The sequence below is a fragment of the Gekko japonicus genome, unplaced genomic scaffold, assembly GCF_001447785.1.
Source record: "Gekko japonicus isolate JY-2015 unplaced genomic scaffold, Gekko_japonicus_V1.1 scaffold12, whole genome shotgun sequence".
Lineage (NCBI taxonomy): Eukaryota > Metazoa > Chordata > Lepidosauria > Squamata > Gekkonidae > Gekko > Gekko japonicus.
In genome coordinates this window covers 2,288,764-2,310,190 of record NW_015161947.1, presented here as the reverse complement: position 1 = coordinate 2,310,190, position 21,427 = coordinate 2,288,764, and the positions used below count along the sequence as shown (strand labels likewise).

Sequence of the window (21,427 nt, the reverse complement as noted above, 5' to 3'; positions counted from 1 at the left end):
AATTTGCCCTGCTTCATTCAACCTCATGTTCTTTCTTAATCTATGAGGGTGCACTTAAGATTGACATTACAATAATACAAGGTATGTGCCAGCGTAAAAGGCTGCTTGTTGCTAGATGTGAAGACTTAAGGAAGGGAAAAGCTGGAAAATGGAGGAAGGTTCTCTTTTCCTCCCCCTGGGATTTCTTTGAATTTTGTAGCTCCATCAGAAAACTGTCGGGACTCTTTCTTAAAATAAGTGATTTTTTTATAGCAGGGTTTTATAATATTGCTTTTGCTGCCCTTTACTCCCTAAAATTGCTTTCTGATAACTCTGATAACTATGTAAAACTCTACAATAATGAGTGACTGCAATTTCTACATCACATTGACAGGTACATCTCTTAAATTTTCATATTTGCTCCAGATTCCACCACCTTGGCCACATATGGAAGGAACTGATCTCTTGACATCCATGGAGATAAAAGGGAGAGTTGTTTGAAGTAGGGATTGCTGATTGGAGTAAGCATTGCTGCCTTACGATAGATGGCCACGGTTCTATATTGTTGGGTAATGCTGGCAATGTGATGAGGAGTTTTGTTAAGTCTGGATAATGCTTATTATTGCAGTGTTGATGGCTTCTAAATTTAAAGTCTTCCTCCCATTCGTCCAAGGGGATCGTGCTAATATACCTTGATTCTTTGGAGTGCAACCTGCTGCTCCATCTCCAATGCGGAGTAAACTATTTTAATAAATATGTTTACATTTTGTAAATATACCGAATGCACTGTTATACATTAGCTGAAGCATACCTTTTTTAAGTTTTTAAAGCTTTTTTAAGTTTTAAGTTCTTAAAGCTTAGATTTGCTAACAAAATAAATATCACCTGTCCAGTTTTCTGAAGAACCCAGAGGCTTCTTTCATGGTTTCAGAATGGCCAGAAACACTCACCTCTGCTTGCCACCTAGTATCATTTTCACCTACCTCTACGTGCTATGTCCAGTGTATTTGTCAGTATGTCCACTATTATTGGTTCTGGGGAAAGCTTCATCTTTTCTTTAACTGCTATTCAGTAAGACTGATGAAACCATAAACCAGTCTTTTATTTTAGGTCTTGTTCTTTCTATGATCTTCCCTCTGCCACAGATTCCTTATCACCTGGGTAAATCCTTAGCCCAAAGATGCCCTGCTTGCCCCTTCCCACAGAATATATTTCATCTGATTTGATGTATTTTTCTTGTTTAGAGAGAGTGCTTTCTGCACCCCACATTGTACCATGGGAGGGTATCAGAATTCCTGGCACTTTTACACTCATCTTGATTATAGGACTGCAGATCCTGCATTTGTTTTCACAGCTTTATGGTGCCCTATTAAGGGTTGGAGAATTTTTTAGAAGCAGAGGACAAGGATCATGGATAATCAACTTATTAAGGAAGAGATGATGGGGATGTAATTATTGGGTACAGGTTGCTCCTGTTAAAGTAGAAAATGGCAAGCTGTTTTAGCTAAGAAGCTCAGTTGGCACAAAAATGAGTGTTGTGAATTGGTGGTTGCTACACCTAGGATGGGAAAGCAGAGGAAGGTGTTAACTGCTAAAACTATAATATTCTTGAATAATCCCCGGAAGTGTGGGGGAGAACCTCACTGGTTTCAAACCTACCTAATTTATGGGTTCTCTTATTCACTGTGTTTGGCTCCATTATCTCAATTTTGTCTCTTGAATCAGGGAGTGTTCTCTGCGTCCTTCCCTCCCTTATGTTTCTGTTGGTTTCTTCTTCCTTCTGAGCATCATTGTCCTTAACATTGTTGGAAAGAAATTTTTCCATGAGCCACATGGCAGAGGGTTCTGCAGGGGGCTTGTCTTGTTGGTCTTATAGTGTTGGACTTGCTTAGCTGTCTTGAATTACAGTGCCATTAACTCTTCTGGCACAGCTTATGGTATGCCTAAAGGAGACAGCTAGAATTTGAATTGATTGCTAATGATGTATGGCTGGCTGCCTTGTTTCCATTGTGGCATTATTCCTTGATACTTATGACTCTTTGAAACTTACAAGTGTATTAGTATGGGGTAGGCAGCATCAGGCATCACAGATCTGCACTGTACTTTGGACTAGAACATAGATGAAGCAATTAGCTTCAAGTGACTGCAAGAAGGCTACCATGTAGGTGACAACTTACTTTATTTCACTGTGTATTCTGTTAGCAAAAGCAAAAAAGGCTGCTTTCTCCGTAGCCTTGCAATGTTGTGTGGGTGGAGGAACAGCATAGCCAAATTTCTCCTATGGGTTTAACTTTATTTGTACAGTTTCTATGCTGCCTTTTTATACAGTACGCTAAAAACATCTTCGAAAATATATATATCATAATTTCTATCATCAAAACTATTTAAAACAACCTAAAACATATAGCACCTCAAAATGAGTTGTGTATAACACTTCTCAGTCTAGGTGACCCATACAAACAAATTTAAAAGATCAACTCCTTAATCTGGATTTTTTTTAAAAAAACCCAACATGTTAGCCTGGTGCCTCAAATATAGTCAGGTAGATACTGGGTAATGCACACGTGAGGTGCCACCATTGAGAAGGCCCTGTATTTGATTGCTGCCTGCCTCACCTCTGAAAGCACAGAGCACATGGCTTCTGAGGAGCATCTTTAACTGATGGTTTAGAGGAGGTGGTCTATCAAGTGCTCTGGCCGCAAGCAATTTAAGGCCTTGATGGTAAGAACCAGCCCTTTGAATTGTGAATTCAGACAGTAGTTTGGCTGCCATACTTTGGACCAACTGAAGTTTCTGGACAGTTCTCAGAGGCAGCCCCAGGAAGATAATGTTATAGGAACCTAACCAGGGTGTGATGATGCTTCCTGAGGAATGGTTGTATTCAGGGGTCATTTTGTAGAAAAAGAGGTGCAGGAGCTCATTAGCATAACTTATTTGCATATGCCACACACCCTGACATCACCGGAAGTGTGTCAGAAGGCAACACCCACCGCTCAGGCTCCACTGGACTGTTTTGGATTGATAGCTATTGGGGGGGGGGGGAATGTGCAGATCTGTCCTCACAGAGGAGTAAGAGCTTGTACCTGAAGGCAGGCCGGGGGGGGGGATCTGCAACTTACCTGTCTGTTTCTTGTTCCTCATGGCCCGACTGAGAGCTGCTGGGAGCGGGGCTTGTTGCATGTGCCCACCCCCTGAGCTCCTTACTGCAGGAGCTCCGTTCCTGTGTGCTCCTGCAGAAAATGACCCGTGGTTGTATTTACCATATCAGCTGAATGTAACAAAAGGTGCAGCATGCCAGAGAGGAGGGTTGGGCAGGCTGATTTCTCAATCATCAAGTAGTTTTGTTTCCCTGTTGTGTCCGGATTGAGCATTAGTTCATCGACCCTCGTTCATCCAGTTTCTTTATCCAGGCACCTATTTAGGACTTCCCCAGACCCACTCAACTGTCACAGAGGAAAAGCTGGGTGGCATCTCACTCCAAATCCCCTGATCTCTCCTAGTAGTTTTATGTAGATGTTGAAGAGCAAAGGGGACAAAATCAGAACCCTGTGAAATTTGTTAACACACTACTACTGGTGTGAGCTGCAGTCCCCTAGTGCCACTTTCTCGAACTGGCCAGTCAAGTGCGAGTGGAACCACTGAAGTGAGGTGCGAACCTTCCCAGAAGAGTAGCACGATTAGTGGTAATGAAAACTGCAGAGAGGTCCAGGAAAATCATCAGGGACAGACTCCCTTGTAACTCTTGAGGCAAAGACCAAGGCTGTTTCATCCCAAACCCAGGCCAGGATCCAGACTGAAATAGGTCTACATAATTTATCCTCTCCAAAACCACCTGACACTGCATAGCTACCACCTGCTTAAGCACTGTGCCCCTCAAAAACAAAGTTGACTGGTGGGCAATGCTTATTTAGAGTATTGGGGTCTAGGGATTCTACTTCAAGAGGAGTCTCAACAACTTCTTTCAAAGCAGTTGGAGCTACACCCTCCTGTGGAGAATCTTTTATTAGTGCCTAACCATACTATCTTGACACCAACTATCATATAGGCCAAAGGGCAAGCCTAGACATGATGGACCACATACATCTAAGCGACTTGTCCAATTCAGTGAGGCATTACGAACTGAAAGTTATCCATGGAACCTGGACTAGACTCTACTTCAGTGGTATCCTGTGATAGAACTCAGATTGGAAAAAAGTGCTGGAAGACAGGACCCCCCTGGTCAGATGGCACTCAGTTGGCTGTGGGGAAATGCTAAGGACAAGCACAAGTAACACTATTCTTAATGACAAAACTGGGCTAAAGCCAAATAGATATTCAGTTGTTGACATGAATGGATGCAAAGGAAAGTCAAAAGCTGTTCTATATCACACACATAAACAGGAACATGGAAGGTGCTAAGTATGAATCAAGGTACATTCAAAATCATAAAACAAAAAATGGAATATTAAAACATTGCAATCCTGAGAGTGAGTAGACTAGAGTGGACTGGATTGGGACGTTTTCAGGCAGAAGACTACAAGTGTTTTACTCCAGAAATGACAAACGTAGAAGAAACTTGAGTTGTTCTAATAGTGAGGTAAGATGTAGTACAAGTTGTTGTTGTTCAGTCGCACAGTCGAGTCCGACTCTTCGCGACCCCATGGACTAGATCCCGCCAGGCCCTCCTGTCTTCCGCTGTCCTCTGAAGTTTGCTCAGTTTCATGTTCGTTGCCTCGATGACACTGTCTAACCATCTCATCCTTTGCCGTCCCCGTCTTCTTTGACCTTCAATCTTTCCCAGCATCAGGGTCTTCTCCAGTGAGTGCTCCCTTCTCATTTGGTGGCCAAAGTATTTGAGCTTCATTTTCATTATCTGGCCTTCCAGGGAACAGTCAGGGTTGATTTCTTTTAGGATTGACTGATTTGTTCTTCTTGCAGTCCAAGGGACTCTCAAGAGTCTTCTCCAGCACCATAGCTCAAAAGAATCTATTCTTCGGCGCTCGGCCTTCCTTATAGTCCAACTCTCGCAGCCATACATGACTACTGGGAATACCATTGCTTTGACCATGCGGATTTTTGTTGGCATGGTGATGTCTCTACTTTTTATCATGCTGTTTAGGTTCGCCATCGCTTTCCTCCCAAGTAGCAGGCGTCTTTTAATTTCATGGCTGCAGTCACAGTCTGCGGTGATTTGGGATCCCAGGAACGTGAAGTCTGTCACTACTTCCACGACTTCCCCTTCTATTTGCCAAGGAGTGATGGGACCGGATGCCATGATCTTAGTTTTTTTGATGTTGAGCTTCAAGCCCACTTTTGCGCTCTCCTCTTTTACCCTGAGCAAGAGGCTCTTTAGGTCCTCTTCACTTTCTGCCATTAGAGTGGTATCGTCTGCATATCTGAGGTTGTTGATCTTTTCCCCAGCAATCTTAATTCCCGCTTGTGATTCATCCAGGCCAGCATTTCGCATGATGTACTCTGCATATATATTAAATAAGCAAGGTGACAATATACATCCTTGTCGTACTCCTTTTCCTATGCTAAACCAATCAGTTGTTCCATATCCGGTTCTAACTGTTGCTTCTTGACCCTTATACAGGTTTCTCAAGAGACATGTGAGGTGGTCTGGTACTCCCATCTCTTTAAGGCCCTGCCATAGTTTGTTGTGATCCACACAGTCAAAGGCTTTAGCATAGTCAATGAAGCAGAAGTAGATGTTTTTCTGGTACTCTCTTGCTTTCTCCATAATCCAGCGAATGTTGGCAATATGATCTCTCGTTCCTCTACCTCTTCGAAACCCAGCTTGTACTTCTGGTAGTTCTCTATCCACGTACTGTTGAAGCCTAGCTTGTAGGATCTTGAGCATGACCTTGCTAGCGTGTGATATGAGTGCAATTGTGCGATAGTTTGAACATTCCTTGGCATTGCCCTTCTTTGGGATTGGAATGTATACTGATCTTTTCCAATCCTGTGGCCACTGTTGCGTTTTCCAAATTTGCTGGCAAATGGAGTGCAGCACTTTAACAGCATCATCTTCTAAGACTTTGAATAGCTCAGCTGGAATACCATCACCTCCACTAGCTTTGTTGTTAGCAATGCTTTCTAAGGCCCATTTAACTTCACATTCCAGGATGTCTGGCTCAAGGTCAGTGATTATACCGTCGTGTTTGTCAAGGACATTGAGGTCTTTCTTGTATAGTTCTTCTGTGTATTCTTGCCATCTTTTCCTAATCTCTTCTGCTTCTGTTAGGTCCCTACCGTTTTTGTCCTTTATCATGGCCAGCTTTGCATGGAACGCTCCCTTGATTTCTCCAATTTTCTTGAAGAGATCTCTAGTCCTTCCCATTCTATTGTTTTCTTCTATTACTTTGCACTGTTCATTCAGGAAGGCCTCCTTATCTCTCCTTGCTGTTCTCTGGAAATCTGCGTTCAGTTGGGTAAATCTTTCCTTTTCGCCTTTGCCTTTCGCTTTCCTTCTTTCCTCTGCTATTTGTAAAGCCTCATCAGAAAGCCATTTTGCTTTCTTGCATTTCTTTTTCTTTGGTATGGTGGTGATTGCTGCCTCCTGTACGATGTCACGAACCTCTGTCCATAGTTCTTCAGGCACTCTATCTATCAAATCCAGACCCTTGAATCTATTCTTCACCTCTACTGTATATTCATCAGGGATGCGATCTAGGTCAAACCTGAATGGCCTCGTGGTTTTCCCAATTTTCTTCAGTTTAAGTCTGAATTTTGCAATGAGTAGCTCATGATCTGAACCACAGTCAGCTCCAGGTCTTGTTTTTACTGACTGGATAGAGCTTCTCCATCTTTGACTGCAAATTATATAGTCAATCTGATTTCGGTGTTGCCCATCTGGTGATGTCCATGTGTAGAGTCGCCTCTTAGGTTGTTGGAAAAGGGTGTTCGCTATGACCAGTGTGTTCTCTTGACAAAACTCTGTTAACCTTTGCCCTGCTTCATTTTGCTTTCCAAGGCCAAACTTGTCTGTTATTCCGGTTACCTTTTGACTTCCTACTTTAGCATTCCAGTCCCCTATGATGATGAGGACATCATTTTTTGGTGTTAGTTCTAGGAGGTGTTGTAGGTCTTCATAGAACCGGTCCACTTCAGCCTCTTCTGCATCAGTGGTTGGGGCATAGACTTGGATTACTGTGATGTTGAATGGTTTGCCTTGGAATCGGACAGAAATCATTCTGTCATTTTTGAGATTGTATCCCAGTACTGACTTTTGCACTCTCTTGTTGACTATAAAGGCCACACCATTTTTTCTACGAGATTCCTGGCCACAGTAGTAGATATAATGGTCTTCTGAGTTAAATTCGCCCATTCCTGTCCACTTTAGTTCACTGATTCCTAAGATATCGATGTTCAGTCTTGCCATCTCATTTTTGACCACGTCAAGCTTACCTTGATTCATAGATCTTACATTCCAGGTTCCTATGTAGTATTGTTCTTTGCAGCATCGGACTTTCCTTTCACCATCAGACACATCCACAACTGAGCGTCCTTTCGGCTTTGGCCCAGCCGCTTCACTCTTTCTGGGGTTACTTGTACTTGCCCTCTGCTCTTCCTCAGTAGCATATTGGACACCTTCCGACCTGAGGGGCTCATCTTCCGGCGTCATATCTTTTAGCCTTTTGGTACTTTCCATGGGGTTTTCTTGGCAAAAGTACTGGAGTGGGTTGCCATTTCCTTCTCCAGGAGGATCACGCTTGGTCTGAGTTCTCTGCTGTGGCCTGTCCGTCTTGGGTGGCCCTACACGGCATAGCCCACAGCTTCATTGAACTACGCAAGCCCCCTCGCCACGACAAGGCAGTGATCCATGAGTACAAGTAGCCAGGGGCTATAATGCAAACTCTGACCAAATAATATCAATTGGACTTCATGGAAAGCCTATCAGCATTATTAAGTTTACGCCCCAACTACAGATGCTGAAGAGGGAGAAATTGAAAACTTTTATGCAAGTGTCTGGGAAGAAATTGATCACACATCTAAACAAGATGTGATGATAATCATAGGGATGCAAAAGTAGGAAACAATGCGGCATCAAATAATGTTGGAAGATTTGGGCTAGGAACACAAAATGAAGTAGGAGAGCAACTTGTAGAATTCTGTGAAGATAGTTTGTTTACTACAGGCACATGTTTCAGGCATCCAAATAGACGATTGTATATGTGGACATCACCAGATGGCCAATATAGAGATGAAGTCAGAAGCAAAAGATGAAGAAACTCTGTTCTGTATTTTCTGCTAAAGCAAGACCAGGGACGGATTGTGGTACAGACCATTTATTGTTAATATCAAAAATTAAAATACAGCTGAAGAAAAGCACCAAAACGTTCATAGTGCCAAAATACAATCTAAACAACATTCTTGAAGTGTGTAAAGGTTTGCATTACTAAGTTCAGGTGATCATGAACTGGAAGAACTATGGGTTGAAGCCAGAAATATTATCAAGGAAGAATGTTCAAATACTATTTCTGTAGCCAAAGGAAATGAAAAGTCTTGATGGATGACAGATGAAACTCTGTAAAATTGCTGAGGATAGACAAGAAGCAAAAGTAAAGGTAACAGAATCAGAAGTCTAAATGCAGCATTCCAGTAACTGGTACATAGAGACGAAGAGAATCATAACAACCAGTGTAAAGAAATAGAAGAGAACAACAAAAAAGGACAAAAAAGAGAACTGTTCTACAAGATCCAAGAAATGAAAGAGAAATTTAAAGCCCACTTAGGCATTTTGAAGAGATGGGCACAAACCGGGAAAATGCAGTTCGGTTTGTGGCCGAACCAGCAGGTTTGTTCGCGAATTGAACCAGTTCATGGTTTGTGGCCCCGAAAACCCTGTTGAAAAGGACCACAGTCCATTTAAATGGGGTCTGCAGAAAGCCCAAAACAGCTGAGAGATGGGGAACAGCTTGCACCCTGCACCCCTCAACCGTTTCAGGCTGTCTTGTGCAGTCACTTTAAATTTAAAAACAAAACAGGTGAGTGACAGGGAATGTCTCCGAGCAAGACAGCCATTTTTTAAGGCTGTCTTCTGGTGTTCCTTTAAACTTTACAGGGATGGCAGAAGACAGCCCAAAACAACTGAGTGGCAGGGAGCAAGCTGTTCCCCCATCCCTCAGCTGTATTTCTGGCTGTCTTAAATGTTAAATGACTACACAAGTCAGCCTGAAACACCTGAATGTCAGGAGCACTTCCCCACTGCTCAGCTGTTTTTGCAGCTTTTATGAGAAACAGGAAGCAGGGGTTTAAAGGGACAAGGAGTCCCTGCTCCTAGTCCCTTTAAACCCCTGCTTTCTGGTCCATCCACGAACTGCTTTAAAAGTCCATGGCCATCATGAACTTCTGTTTGCAAACCACAATATTCATGATGAATTTTGCTTCATGGCTCAGTTTGTATCTATCCCTAATCCCTAATCAACACAGAAATACATTAACTGAACAGGACAAAATAAAGAAAAGATGGTAACAGAAGAGATTAAAGGACAACCGATTCTTTCAAATAAGAATCTTTTGAAGAAGAACCTGTAGTTTTAGAAGGTGAAGTGAAAGATGCACTGGAACCAATTTATTTATTTCATTAGACTTATATCCTGCCTTCCCCACATTGTAGGCTCAGCGTGGGTACCAACATATATATATCTGCAGTTAATGCATATTTACAAATTAAAACATATTTCAATAATCAATTAAAATCCATGAAATCACCAGCCTAATTGGGAGAAACAAATCACCAGGAGTGGATGAGATATTACTAGAGCGATTTCAGGTTACCAAAATGGAGTCCATTAAAATCTTAAGAACATGCCAACAAATATGGAAAGCAAACCAATGGCTCACAGCCTGGAGACACTAAAATTTACAGTACAATTCCAAAAATGGAGATATTAAGGACTGCAGCAACAGAAGAAAATCTGTTTGTGTTTCATAGATTGCTGCAAACGTTTGACTGTGGGAATCATGAAAAGCTTTGGTGAGTTTTAACAGAAATGCATGTGCCACAACATCTGATTATTTTAATGCACAGGCTGTACTCTGAACAAGAGGCTACTGTTAGGACAGAATATGGGGGAAGAGAATAGTTTCCAGCTGGCAAAGGTGTCAGACAATATTGTATTCTTTTCAGTCTATATGCAAAACATATTTTAAGGAAAGCTGGATTAGATTTAAATGAAGGTGGAGTGAAAATTCATGGAAGGAGCATTAACAATTTGAGATATGCAGATGATACCATGTTGTTGGCAGAATACAGTGAAGACTTGAAACAACTGCTAATTAAGGATAAAGCAAAAAGAGTCAAAGCAGGATTACATCTGAAGATCAAAAGTGTGCCTGCTAGAGAATTATATAACTTTTAAGTTGATGAAGAAATTGAATTTGTTAAAAGATTTTCTGTTCCTAGACTCCATCAACCCAAAGGGTGGCTGCAAGAAATCAGAAGGAAATTGGGATTGGGAAGGGTAGTCATGATGGAGCTAGAAAGCATTCTTAAGTGTAAGGATGTGTCACTGGCAACCAAGATCAAGGTAATTCATACCATAGCACTCCCCATTTCTGTTTACGGGTGTGATAGTTGAAATGAAGAAAGCTGACAGGAAGAAAGTTTGATTCATTTGAAATTTAGTGTTGAAGGAGGATGTTATGGATACCGTGGTCCACCAAAAATAAAAATAAGTGGGTTCTAGATCAAAGCCTGGGCTTTCCCTAGAAGCTAAAATGACCAAACTGAGGGTATCATGCTTTGGTCACATTATGAGAAGACAAGGATCACTAGAAATGACAATGCTAGGAAAAATTGATAGCAGCAGGAAAAGAGGAAGACTCAATATGAGATGGATTGGCTCAATCAAGGAAGCCACGGCCTTCAGTTTGCAAGACCTGCGCAAGGCTGTTAATGATAGGACATTTTGGAGGTCATTAATTCATAGGGTCACTGTAAGTCGGAAGTGACTTAATGGCACTTAACATTAACACACAATCTAAAACATGTTAAGAATATAAAACAAGGTTTTCTTTACCAGGCCATTGGACCACTTAGTCCATCATTCTGTTTCTTACAGCATTCAGATGCCTGAAAGGGCAGTGAGCAGGACCAGAGGCTAAAGACACCTCCTTGTTGTAGTGTCTCCCCCCCCCCAATTCAGAAACACACTATCTCTGAACATGGAGCTTTTATTAGATCAGCTATTCAGAGCAGCATAAGTGATACCCCACTCACATAGGGACTTTTCAGTTCCCCCTTCCAGCGACAGTGCCTCATGAGGTACATAATGCTGCCACCAGAAGGAAATGTTATCTCCCATGTGTGCTTGAATGCTCATGCAAAGTAGAATTTGGATCCCAGCCTGTATGTTCCATTCTCACAGTGTCCATCTGGGCATACACATAGTCTCCCTAGAAGCTTCTGTTAACTGATCATTTGTCATGTTGTGTGTTACGTTATTGGAATATCTGGTATTATTTTAATTGTTTTATTCTGTTGTAAACTGCCCTGAGTCCACTTGCAGGGGAGGGCGGGATAGGAATTTAATAAAATAAATACAATTCTATCCACTTCTGCTGAAAGAACATACACAAGGCTGTTAGGCTTCCTTACAATAGGTCTCTTGGTGACTGTACTGAAACTTGGTGTTTGGTAATCCAGGAGTTGCAAACTCTTCTGATCACTTCAGCACACTCACTGGTAGAAATGATTGAAAACTTGTATAATCCCAAACAATGTGGATCCTTGGGAAATGTGGATGACATAACCACAAGTGCACATGATGATTAGCAACAGTTCTATAACCTCTTTACGTAGAATATATGTGTGTGTATGCTCATCATGACTTGTCAAGGCAACTTAATTTGTTACAAAATCCTAATTGGTTTATGAAACAGCAGGTATGTGAGCGAGCTAGTTGGCTTCACTATGACTCTTAAGGTAGACGAACTGGTTTAGAGTAGCAAAAGCAGATTGTCAGCAGGTGCTTGAAGAAAGTACATGGTCACACCAAACTGTGAAAAGAGTATTTGAAGTAGCACAATAAAAGCTTTCACAGAAATATTGCATGTGGATTTTGTATCGAAGTTTTTTCTTTGAAAGAGAGGATTTCATTCGCTTCATGTTCTTCTCATACTTACAAGTCTTGCTTAACACTGGGGCTTTGAATTACAAGTCAAAATGTATTGTAGATCCCGGGGGGGGGGGGATTGTTCCCATTGTCTTGGTTTGCAATTGTCTGAGAGTAGTTAAGTTTCCAGATGCCGCGCATCCAGAGTTAGTTTGTGTGCATTAATCTGCTTTATTGTCAGTCTTGTACATACCCGTTCTCATCACATGTTATACCGCCTTTATAATTCATTGTCATCTCAGTAAAGGCATTGTAACAAATTGAGGATTGTTTCTTTCCCAGTAAACAGGTGACTAAGAATCTCAGTTACTGGGCAAGAATCAAACCACAATTTAAGGTTCCTGATTCCAACACCATGGCAAATTGCAGCTAATCTTCAACAGCAGCATGCTGCAGGCAAAAAGACTGGAGAACACAAAGCCCAGTAATAAACCAGGTATATGGCTTTTAAACAGACTCTGGTTTGTTGGGTCTCAGTAGATCTTAAACCTTTGTGGTTGCTCTACCCTCACAGCAGTATGTGCAATTGTCACATGGTGTTAGCAGGTTAATGTCATTGGGGGAAAGGTCATTTGAGTACCTAGTTCTTTGCATGTTGTATCACAGAGCTCCATCATGTTTCTGGAGGGTTTTTAATTGCGCTTTGGTATGTGTCACTCGTAAATAACTTTGTTATAAAGTAAAACTTGAATGGCATACAAATATGTCAATTTCGACATGTCTCAAAACTGTACTCATGGCTCAGAGCACATTGAATTCAAGCCTGCTTTTCTATGAAAAATGGGGTGGAAGTTATTGATTTGAGGCAAACATAAATATAGTGAAAGGCCTTTATTGTGGCAAATCAGGAATAATTATGATGCTGTTAGTCACTCTAGCCCAGTAGCTACCACCTTCTCTTCTAGAAAGTTCAGGGCACTTGATTCATAGCTCCATTTTATGTATTGACTTTTTCCTTGGAGGACTATTAGGACAACGCAAGGTGGAACAGTAGTATTGGTTTGATTGGTGAAACTCCAGGGATGGCTAATGCCCCCCCCCCCACTTATGGATTCTGTTAACATCTTTTAAATGCTGGGAGCATCTAAGCAAGGTCTTACTCTTTATTTTATTTTTATACTGCATCCTCTTCTGTGCAATCTTGGAGCAGTTTACAATAAAACATTTGACAATAATTTTAAAGTATTGTAAAGAGTGAAGGTCTCTTGTAGTCTAAGAGGAGTCCTGAAACACTGTGATAGGGAATTTTGGTAAGCAGTAGTCTAAAAGGGCCAGACAAGATCATGTGCAATTCTTTGCATGTAGCTCTAGGAAATGTTTAAAATGTGAGCATTCGGAGGGGGGCCAGTAAGTATGTGTTTAAAGGAAAACATAAAATACAGGTTTAATAATAAGCATTATAGAGAAAGATCTGAAATGTAGTAATTTTATATTTTTATCCTACTTTTCCATCATACAACATTAGAAGGAAGAATATGAAGTGCATGCTATTTTAGGCTGATTCATAAATTCCTTCCCCTTAAAGACTGGTAAAGAGTCCCTCTGAAATATTTCTCTAGACTTATGATGGATACAGACCTGGTTAAAGGTTAGGTTCATGTGCCCCATCCACCCTTTAAGCAGCGATTGAAGGCCTTGTGGGTGCTAGGATTTGATCTGGTTTAATTTCCATCCCATTAAATAGGACCATGAATGTCATGCAACTCTGGCATGACTGATTGTTAACAACTTGCCCAAGATTTTGAAACAGGAGACCACTATGGTGATTCTCTCTTCAGGGATTTCTTCAAAGAACTTATATTTTCAGTAATCTTGTCTGATACATGTGTTCAAAATGCATGTTCAGCAAACAATACTTTGACAATCTTTGTTGTAGCATCAACTTCCCCACCCCTATCACAATGAAAAAAATGAAGCCATTGTGGCACTGTCTAGTGTCTGCAGTACTAAAGAAAAATCAGCCTGTTGCCAATAGTGGAGTATCATGTGACTGAAGAATGTGTCAGACTGCAGTACAAATGAGACTACCATAAAAGTATTTATTTTATTTATTGCTTCTATTTGTATCCTGCCTTGCCGGACACGCTGGCTGAAGGCGGCTAACAAAGTTAAAATAACATGAACAATAGAGAGTTAAAACAATTAATAAATACAATACCAAATTAAAACAGCAACAGTTTACAAATAAAACCGACAGATGGTGGCGATGGTCTAAATCACATCCAATGATAAGAGTAGCATCCAGCGAGGTCTCAGGCCAGAAGATGTTCTAGATTTCAGGCGAGAAGATGTTCCAGGGCACATTCATTAGTGCCTTGCCGGACACGCTGGCTCAAGGCGGCTAACAAAGTTAAAATAACATGAACAATAGAGAGTTAAAACAATTAATAAATACAATACCAAATTAAAACAGCAACAGTTTACAAATAAAACCGACAGATGGTGGCGATGGTCTAAATCACATCCAATGATAAGAGTAGCATCCAGCGAGGTCTCAGGCCAGAAGATGTTCTAGATTTCAGGCGAGAAGATGTTCCAGGGCACATTCATTAGTGGCGCCCCTAATCGAAAGCCTGCTGGAAGAGCTCCATTTTACAGGCCCTGCGGAACTGTAAGAGGTCCCGCAGGGCCCTGATGTTCTCTGGGAGCTCATTCCACCAGTATGGGGCTGCCACTGAGAAAGCCCCGGTCCTGGTGATATTCAGCCTGGCTTCTTTCAGACCAGGGAGGGTCAGACAATGTTGCGACCCTGACCTCAGTGCTCTCTGGGGCACATATGGGGAGAGGCAGTCCCTCAAGTAAGTAGGGCCCTGACCATATAGGGCTTCAAAGGTTAGAACCAGCACCTTGAACCGGATCCGGTACACATAGGCAGCCAGTGCAGTTAGAGTGTTTGACCCAGATACTACTTCATGATGTAAACATAGGTTTTATCTGCTAGTTTGTGATGCCATTGAAGATAAAGAAAATGGATGGTACCAGCTTTGCATGGACAGATTATGTCAAAAGTCTTTGCTGTCATTCTTGTTGGACATTCTAAAGAAACAAAGGTGGTGAGTGATCCGTGTGACATCGATAAACATCAGGGATAGGAAATGTGAATATAGAAGAAGAAGAGATTGGATTTATACCCTGCCCTTCACTTGAAGTCTCAGAGCTGCTTACAAACTCCTTTCCCTTCCCCTCCCCTCAACAGACACCCTGTGAGGTAGGTGGGACTGAGAGAACTTTGACACAAACTGCTCTTTCAGGAACAGCTGTGCCAGAGCTTGTGACTGACCCAAGGTCACATCAGCAGGTGCAAGTGGAGGAGTGGGGAATCAAACCCGGTTCTCCCAGATTAGAGTCTGCAAACTTAACCACTAGGCCAAACTGGCACAGCATCTACTGCAAAGGAGCCATTGTACATGAAGAACAAGAATCTACTTCAGAAGTGAAGAGATGGCACCAACAGCAGCTAAGTTCCAAGACTGGTTTAAAAATCAAAGCAAGAGAATTTATGTCCAGCAATTTCATGAAGTATAGTAATCACTGTCAATACATGCAGTGTACCTTTTGTACACTGCAAGAAAGTTACTAGGCTCTCTCATATACCAGTTCAGTGTCTTTCTACAGAAGCACACAATATCTTTATACATCTGTGAATGACAAAAAGTGGGCGAAAGGGTGCTGCTGTTGATGCAGAAGACGCTGTCAATCTAGCAGCATAAGCATCATACCTAATAGAAAGCATCTCTCTTATAAATAAAAGCCGAATGGTGGTGGCACTTCTCTAGAACATTCCATACGCTCCAAAATCAGTTCGCTCTCTGATCTGTCATTCAGAGGGTCTCCCTATCCACTGGCTGCTTTGCCTGAGTCCTGCCTCCCAACATTCTAAACAGTTTGCTCTTCCTCTTCCCCCCCCCCACAGCCAGTCAGAACACAGAGGTTATTTGCATATGCAGCCTCATCGGCCTTTGCCTCGGAACACAGAGGTTGTTTGCATATGCGACTTGATTGGCTTTTGCCTCTAACATTCTAAACAGTTTGCTCTTCTGAGGTAAAATGTGTCCAATCTCCAGGTGAGGACTGGAGATCACTCAGAATTACAACTGCTTTCCAGATGGCAGAGATCAGTTCCCCTGGAGAAAATGGTGGCCTCTGTATCCTTATATGCTGCTGAGGTGGCCCCCATGATAGCCAATGTGACGTAGAAGTCAGGGCTTCAGAGCACGGGAGAGGCTGCAGGTGTGTGGGGGGTGGAAAGCTGAAGAGTGAGGGGGAAATAAAGGTAGGTTGAAGACTGGCTGGGAAGGAGATAGGTTTGCCAACTCCAGGTGGGAAATTCCTGGAGATGTGAGGGATGGAGCCTGGTGAGGGTGAGGTTTCATGAGGCGTGGGACCTCAGACAGGTACAAAGCCATAGACTCCACCCTCCAAACCAACTATTCCCTTCTGGGGAACCATCGTTGCCAATCTCCAGGTGAGGCCTGGAGATCACTCAAAATTACAACTGTTCTTTAGGTAGTAGAGATCAGTTCCTCTGGAGGAAATGGTGGACTCAGTGTCATTATACCCTGCTGAGGTCACCACAGCAAATTGACACTGAGTGTCCAAGGCCGGGGCACCCGCCCAGAGCCTCTTTCTAGAGGCCGTTGTATTTATTTCCACAACGGGCCTTTTTCCTAGTTAAATAATAAATAAATTCTTTTAGTTTGAGGAATTTTTAAAGAAGTGGCTCATACTGTTCTTGTACTTCACATTGAAGAAGATGTAATGTCTGGATTTTAGGTGGCATGGCAGAAACCAGTATTTTTAAGTACAGTGGGATCAGAAGATTCCAAAAAGCTATTGAGAAATGTTGGACTGTGCCCCAAATTAGATGTGGTGATTGGGGGGAGGGGTTTTCCAATGTACATTAAAGCATCTTGCCCATCTCTCCTTATATATAATTGAGTAGTGGGTGCCAAAGTTCTAAAATGCACTCCTTTAGTGTATGGACGCTTGAACTGTCAGTCAGAAGACGCTGGCTGGGTTGACTGGCTGCTTTGTGCAGTCCCGCCCAGTGTTTCAAGGTCTTTTGCATATGGAAGCTGATTGGACTTCACTGCATTCTACACCTCAAACTCACCCCCCTCCCCGCAAGGCAGTTGGAATGTCAGTTGCATATGGAACCTTCAAGGTCTTTTGCATATGGAAGCTGATTGGACTTCACTCCATTCCACACCTCATACTCCCCCCCTCCGCAAGGCAGTTGGAATGTCTGGTGGTGTGTAGGTCCCAGGATCATGTTTTAAACGCTGCCTGGGGAGATGGGGACCTCAGACAGGTTACAGTGCCATAGACTCCACCCTCCAACCCAGCTATTTGCTCCTGGGGAACTATTGTTGCCAATCTTGGCCCAGCAGCCATCAAACCATTCTTTTCAACCCCCTGCTGTGCAGCACACTTTCCCCTAGGGTTGCCAAACTCCAGGTGGGACCTGGAGATCTCCCACTACTTCAATTGATTTCCAGATGACAGAGATCAGTTTCCCCTGGAGAAAATGGCTGCTTTGGAGGGTAGACCCTATGACATTATACCTGCTGAGTCCTTCCGCCCCCCCGCCCAATGCTGCCCTCTACAGAATCCACCCCCCAAACCTCCAGGTATTTCCCTCCTTAGAGCTGGCAACCCTACATTCCCCTCAGTGCCTGTTGGTAGGCAACTAAGCTTGGTCCTGTCACCTACTTTGGCCTTTGGGAGAAAACACATTGGGGCCAATCCTGATAGGGTTGCCAACTCCAGATGGGAAATTCCTGGAGATTTGAGGGATGGAGCCTGAAGAGGGTGAGGTTTGAGGAGGGGTGGGACCTCAGACAGGTACACTGCCATAGACTCCACCCTTCAAACCAGTCAGTCCCTCATAGGGAACTATTGTTGCCAATCTCCAGGTGAGGGCTGGAGACCACTCGGAATTACAACTGCTCTGCAGAAGGGAGGGCAGAAGTCAGCTGAAGTCAAAGTCAAAGGGGCAGATAATGGTAGGTTGATGGTTAGCTGGGAAGGAGATGGGGTTGCCAACTACATGCTGACAAATTCCTGGGGATTTGAGGGGTGGAGCCTGGAGAGGGTGGGGTTTGCAGAGGGGTGGGACCTCAGACAGGTAGAATGCCATAGACTACACCCTCCAAACCAGCCACTTTGTCCTGGGTAACAATTGCTGCCAATCTCCAGGTGAGGGCTACAGATCACTCACAATTACAACTGCTCTTCAGGTAGCAGAGATCAGTTCCTCTGGAGAAAACAGTGGACTCTGTCATTATACCCTGCTGAGGTCACCACAGCAAATTGACACTGTTTGCCCAAAGCCAGAGCACTCCCCCAGAGCCTCTTTCTAGATCTCGTTGTATTGCTTTCACAATGGGCTTTACTGCTAGTTTATATGTAAAGCTGGAAGCTAGGAGGATCTGCTTACTTATATACCAGAGACACTGGTGAGAGGAGCTAAATCCTGCCTGTTCCTCACCTTATCTTCTTCCATGTTCTGTACCTCAGAAGCCGGTCAAGCTGGAAGAAAAAAAAATCAACTAGTGGAAGACACCTTGTTGAGGAGAGCCAGTAGCCCACTTAGCATGCTTTTTAAAATAAGAAAATGAAAGCAATCCCCTTCCCTTTGCTTTATACATGAACCAGGAGGACATGTGAATATATGAACAGGAGAACATGCATTAGACTGTTAAATCTAGTTTGACCCTCCATGGGTGAATGAGAGGGATAATAGCACCAATATTTCTGAATATAAATTAGCAGTGCGTGACCAATATAGGATCTGTATACACCTTTAATTACCTGTTTGGCAACTTTAACTTAATTAGCTGCACAAACCACAGGATGACTTTATAATATAGCCTAACCCATATAGAAAAGCAGCTATTTTTCTTTTCTAATTAGAGTAATTCCAGTGGTGACAACATTCAATTTTTGTGCCTTATAACTTCTTCCTTTTTATTTTTATTTTTCTAGGTAAAAGAACTCTTTCATTCTTTGGGAGTAGAATATAGTGCTTTGGAGCTTGACAAGATAGGTAAGTTTAAAATGGACAAGTACACCAACCTATATAGAAGTTGGCTCTCCTGCTGTCTTCTTCTCTTGTGCATTAGCCACCTGTTCAGGCCTGTGCAAAACAACGAGCATCTGGCAAAATATTTCCTGAAATCTCTTTAGTTGTTTAACTTAGAGATCTTAGGTCTAATTTGCCTGTTGGAAAATAAGTCTGTGCTTGAAATGTGAAGAAATTCAGCTGGCCTACTATGTAAAGCTGTTTCTGTCTTGAGGCTGCTTTTCTGTGAACACTTCTCTTGTATTGTTTATTAACTTGTTAATGATTGCCCCAGTTCTCAAAAAGCCTTCATGAAGAAAAGTGGTTGAGTCATTGGCTTGAACACAAATCTAACACAGAAATTGTAATGAGTGCTAAGTGTGCTAAGCAAAACATTCTCTAGAGATGTCACTAACTTACTGAGTTAACATTGCTTGCATGCAACAAGTAGTTTTTTTTAAAAAACTGATAATGATGCTGATCCAAGCTGGGAGTATTCAGGGATGAATGCTGTGAAGTTACTGCCTTTTACTCATTTTGCCTATTTGAATTGGCTTGTACTACTGTTGAATATAAGGGATTTTTTTTACTTGCGTAGAGCTTTCAGAAAGAATGAAAGGTAACCCATGTAAGTAAGTGTAAAGCTTGCTATATTATATCCCTTCACCAGCATAAGCTGACCAAATTAAAGGTTTCCCATGACAGCTTTTGTATGCTGCATACTCTGGGATCAATTCAGTAGTAGATGCTAATCGTCATTCTTTGAGTCTTAAGCATCATACCAAGTGCTCAAAGAAAAAAATCAGTGATTTTCTTTAAAGTGTTATATGTTACTTTTGTTGTTTGCTAAGAGGAAGTGGCACCAAGTCAGACCACTAAAAGAAAATGATAGTTATAGCACAAGAAGATAAATCTCACTTCAGATCGGCTCAATTTACACAAAATAACTTTATCATCTTCATAGAATGTAGCGTGGGTTATACTTAAGGTGGTTCTTATGTTTGTTATTTTGACCTCTTTATTATCTACAACTGCACATGATGCTTTAAAAATACAAGAAAAAAGTCCCTATCTGGAAGGCTTATAACTTCTAAAATTTGACATAGGGTAGAGAACAAAGTGGTGGGAAGGAATTAGATGTAGAGACAAATGGAAAGAATGTGTTCATTTTGGTTATAGGTGCCGAGGCTAAACTTCAGCAAGAAGGAAAGTGTGTGGCCAAGGCTTTGTGGCTTATTTTGAGGAGGGATTTGAAGAGATGTGGTATCAGCTTAGGATGGAGAAGTGAAGGCAAGAGTATAGGTATAGAATACAGAGGTAAGGTCATGGAAGTCTTTAAAGGGAAGGAATAAGGACTTTATGATGGTTAGAAAGCCAAGGAAGGATTGGAACAACAAGAGAAGTTAAAGTTTTTGGAAGAAGGTGATGTGATGGAAGACCAGGTAGAAGATTGCAGTAGTTAAGTGTGAATCCCAGAGTTTTTGTTAAGAAGGGCCATGTTTGCAGTGTTGTCAAGGAGAACAAGAAAGGAGAGCTGAAATCAAAAGCTGAGGCTTTGCATATGTTCTGCAGAGTGGATGGGGACCTTGTCAATTAATATGAAGAGTGTACAAGGATAGGATAATCCTATCTAGGTGCAAATATCACACAAGGAACTGGAGAAGAGGAACTGCAAGAAAGGTGGCTCTGGATGGTGAAAACCCTGAGAGTTGATGAGTTTACCCAAGGGCAATTTTGTAGTGATGAGGATGAAGGACAGATGCCCATGGGGGGGCAATGGAGTAGAGAGGCTGTGGAAGAACTTCCTGTGGAAATATTGAATGAACAATATATGGGCATTGACACTTAGGATGTGAAGGAAGTAAAGCAGGAGAGAATTATAAATTGTATAAATTGAGAGAAACCAAGAAGAATAAGACCAGAGTACAGACCTTCGGACTTTACACTGAAAGAATTTGGTGAGGGCATTTTCATTGGCATGCAGAGTGTGAGTTAGCAGACACATTAGGAGATAACACACATTAGGAATTTGGAGGCAAAGAGTAGAAGGAGAATTGGTGATAGCTGAAAAGTGTGAAATAGGTCAAAGGATTGGGTTTTGCGAATGAAGGAAACAGCGGCATATTTTAAGCCATAGAAATGGAGCCACAGATGAGAGAATAGGCTTTGGTGCTGGAAAGTGGCAGAAATGGCAGAAGACCTGAGGGGATCAAACTAAGGGGGCATATAGAAGGGTTAGATGAAGTCAACAGGATTGTCAGCTTCTCAAATGGGATGGGAAAGG

At 42.2% G+C, this 21,427-nt stretch overlaps 1 protein-coding gene across 2 annotated transcripts in view; it reads left to right on the top strand.

Moving 5' to 3' along the window:
- Positions 1 to 21,427, top strand: part of TXNRD3 (thioredoxin reductase 3) — a 42,082-nt gene that overhangs the window by 2,036 nt on the left and 18,619 nt on the right. For both annotated transcript variants that reach the window (XM_015429362.1, XM_015429363.1), the window contains exon 2: positions 19,068 to 19,128. In XM_015429362.1, coding sequence (XP_015284848.1) covers positions 19,068 to 19,128 — 61 coding nt within the window. The remainder of the gene's footprint in view (positions 1 to 19,067; positions 19,129 to 21,427) is intronic.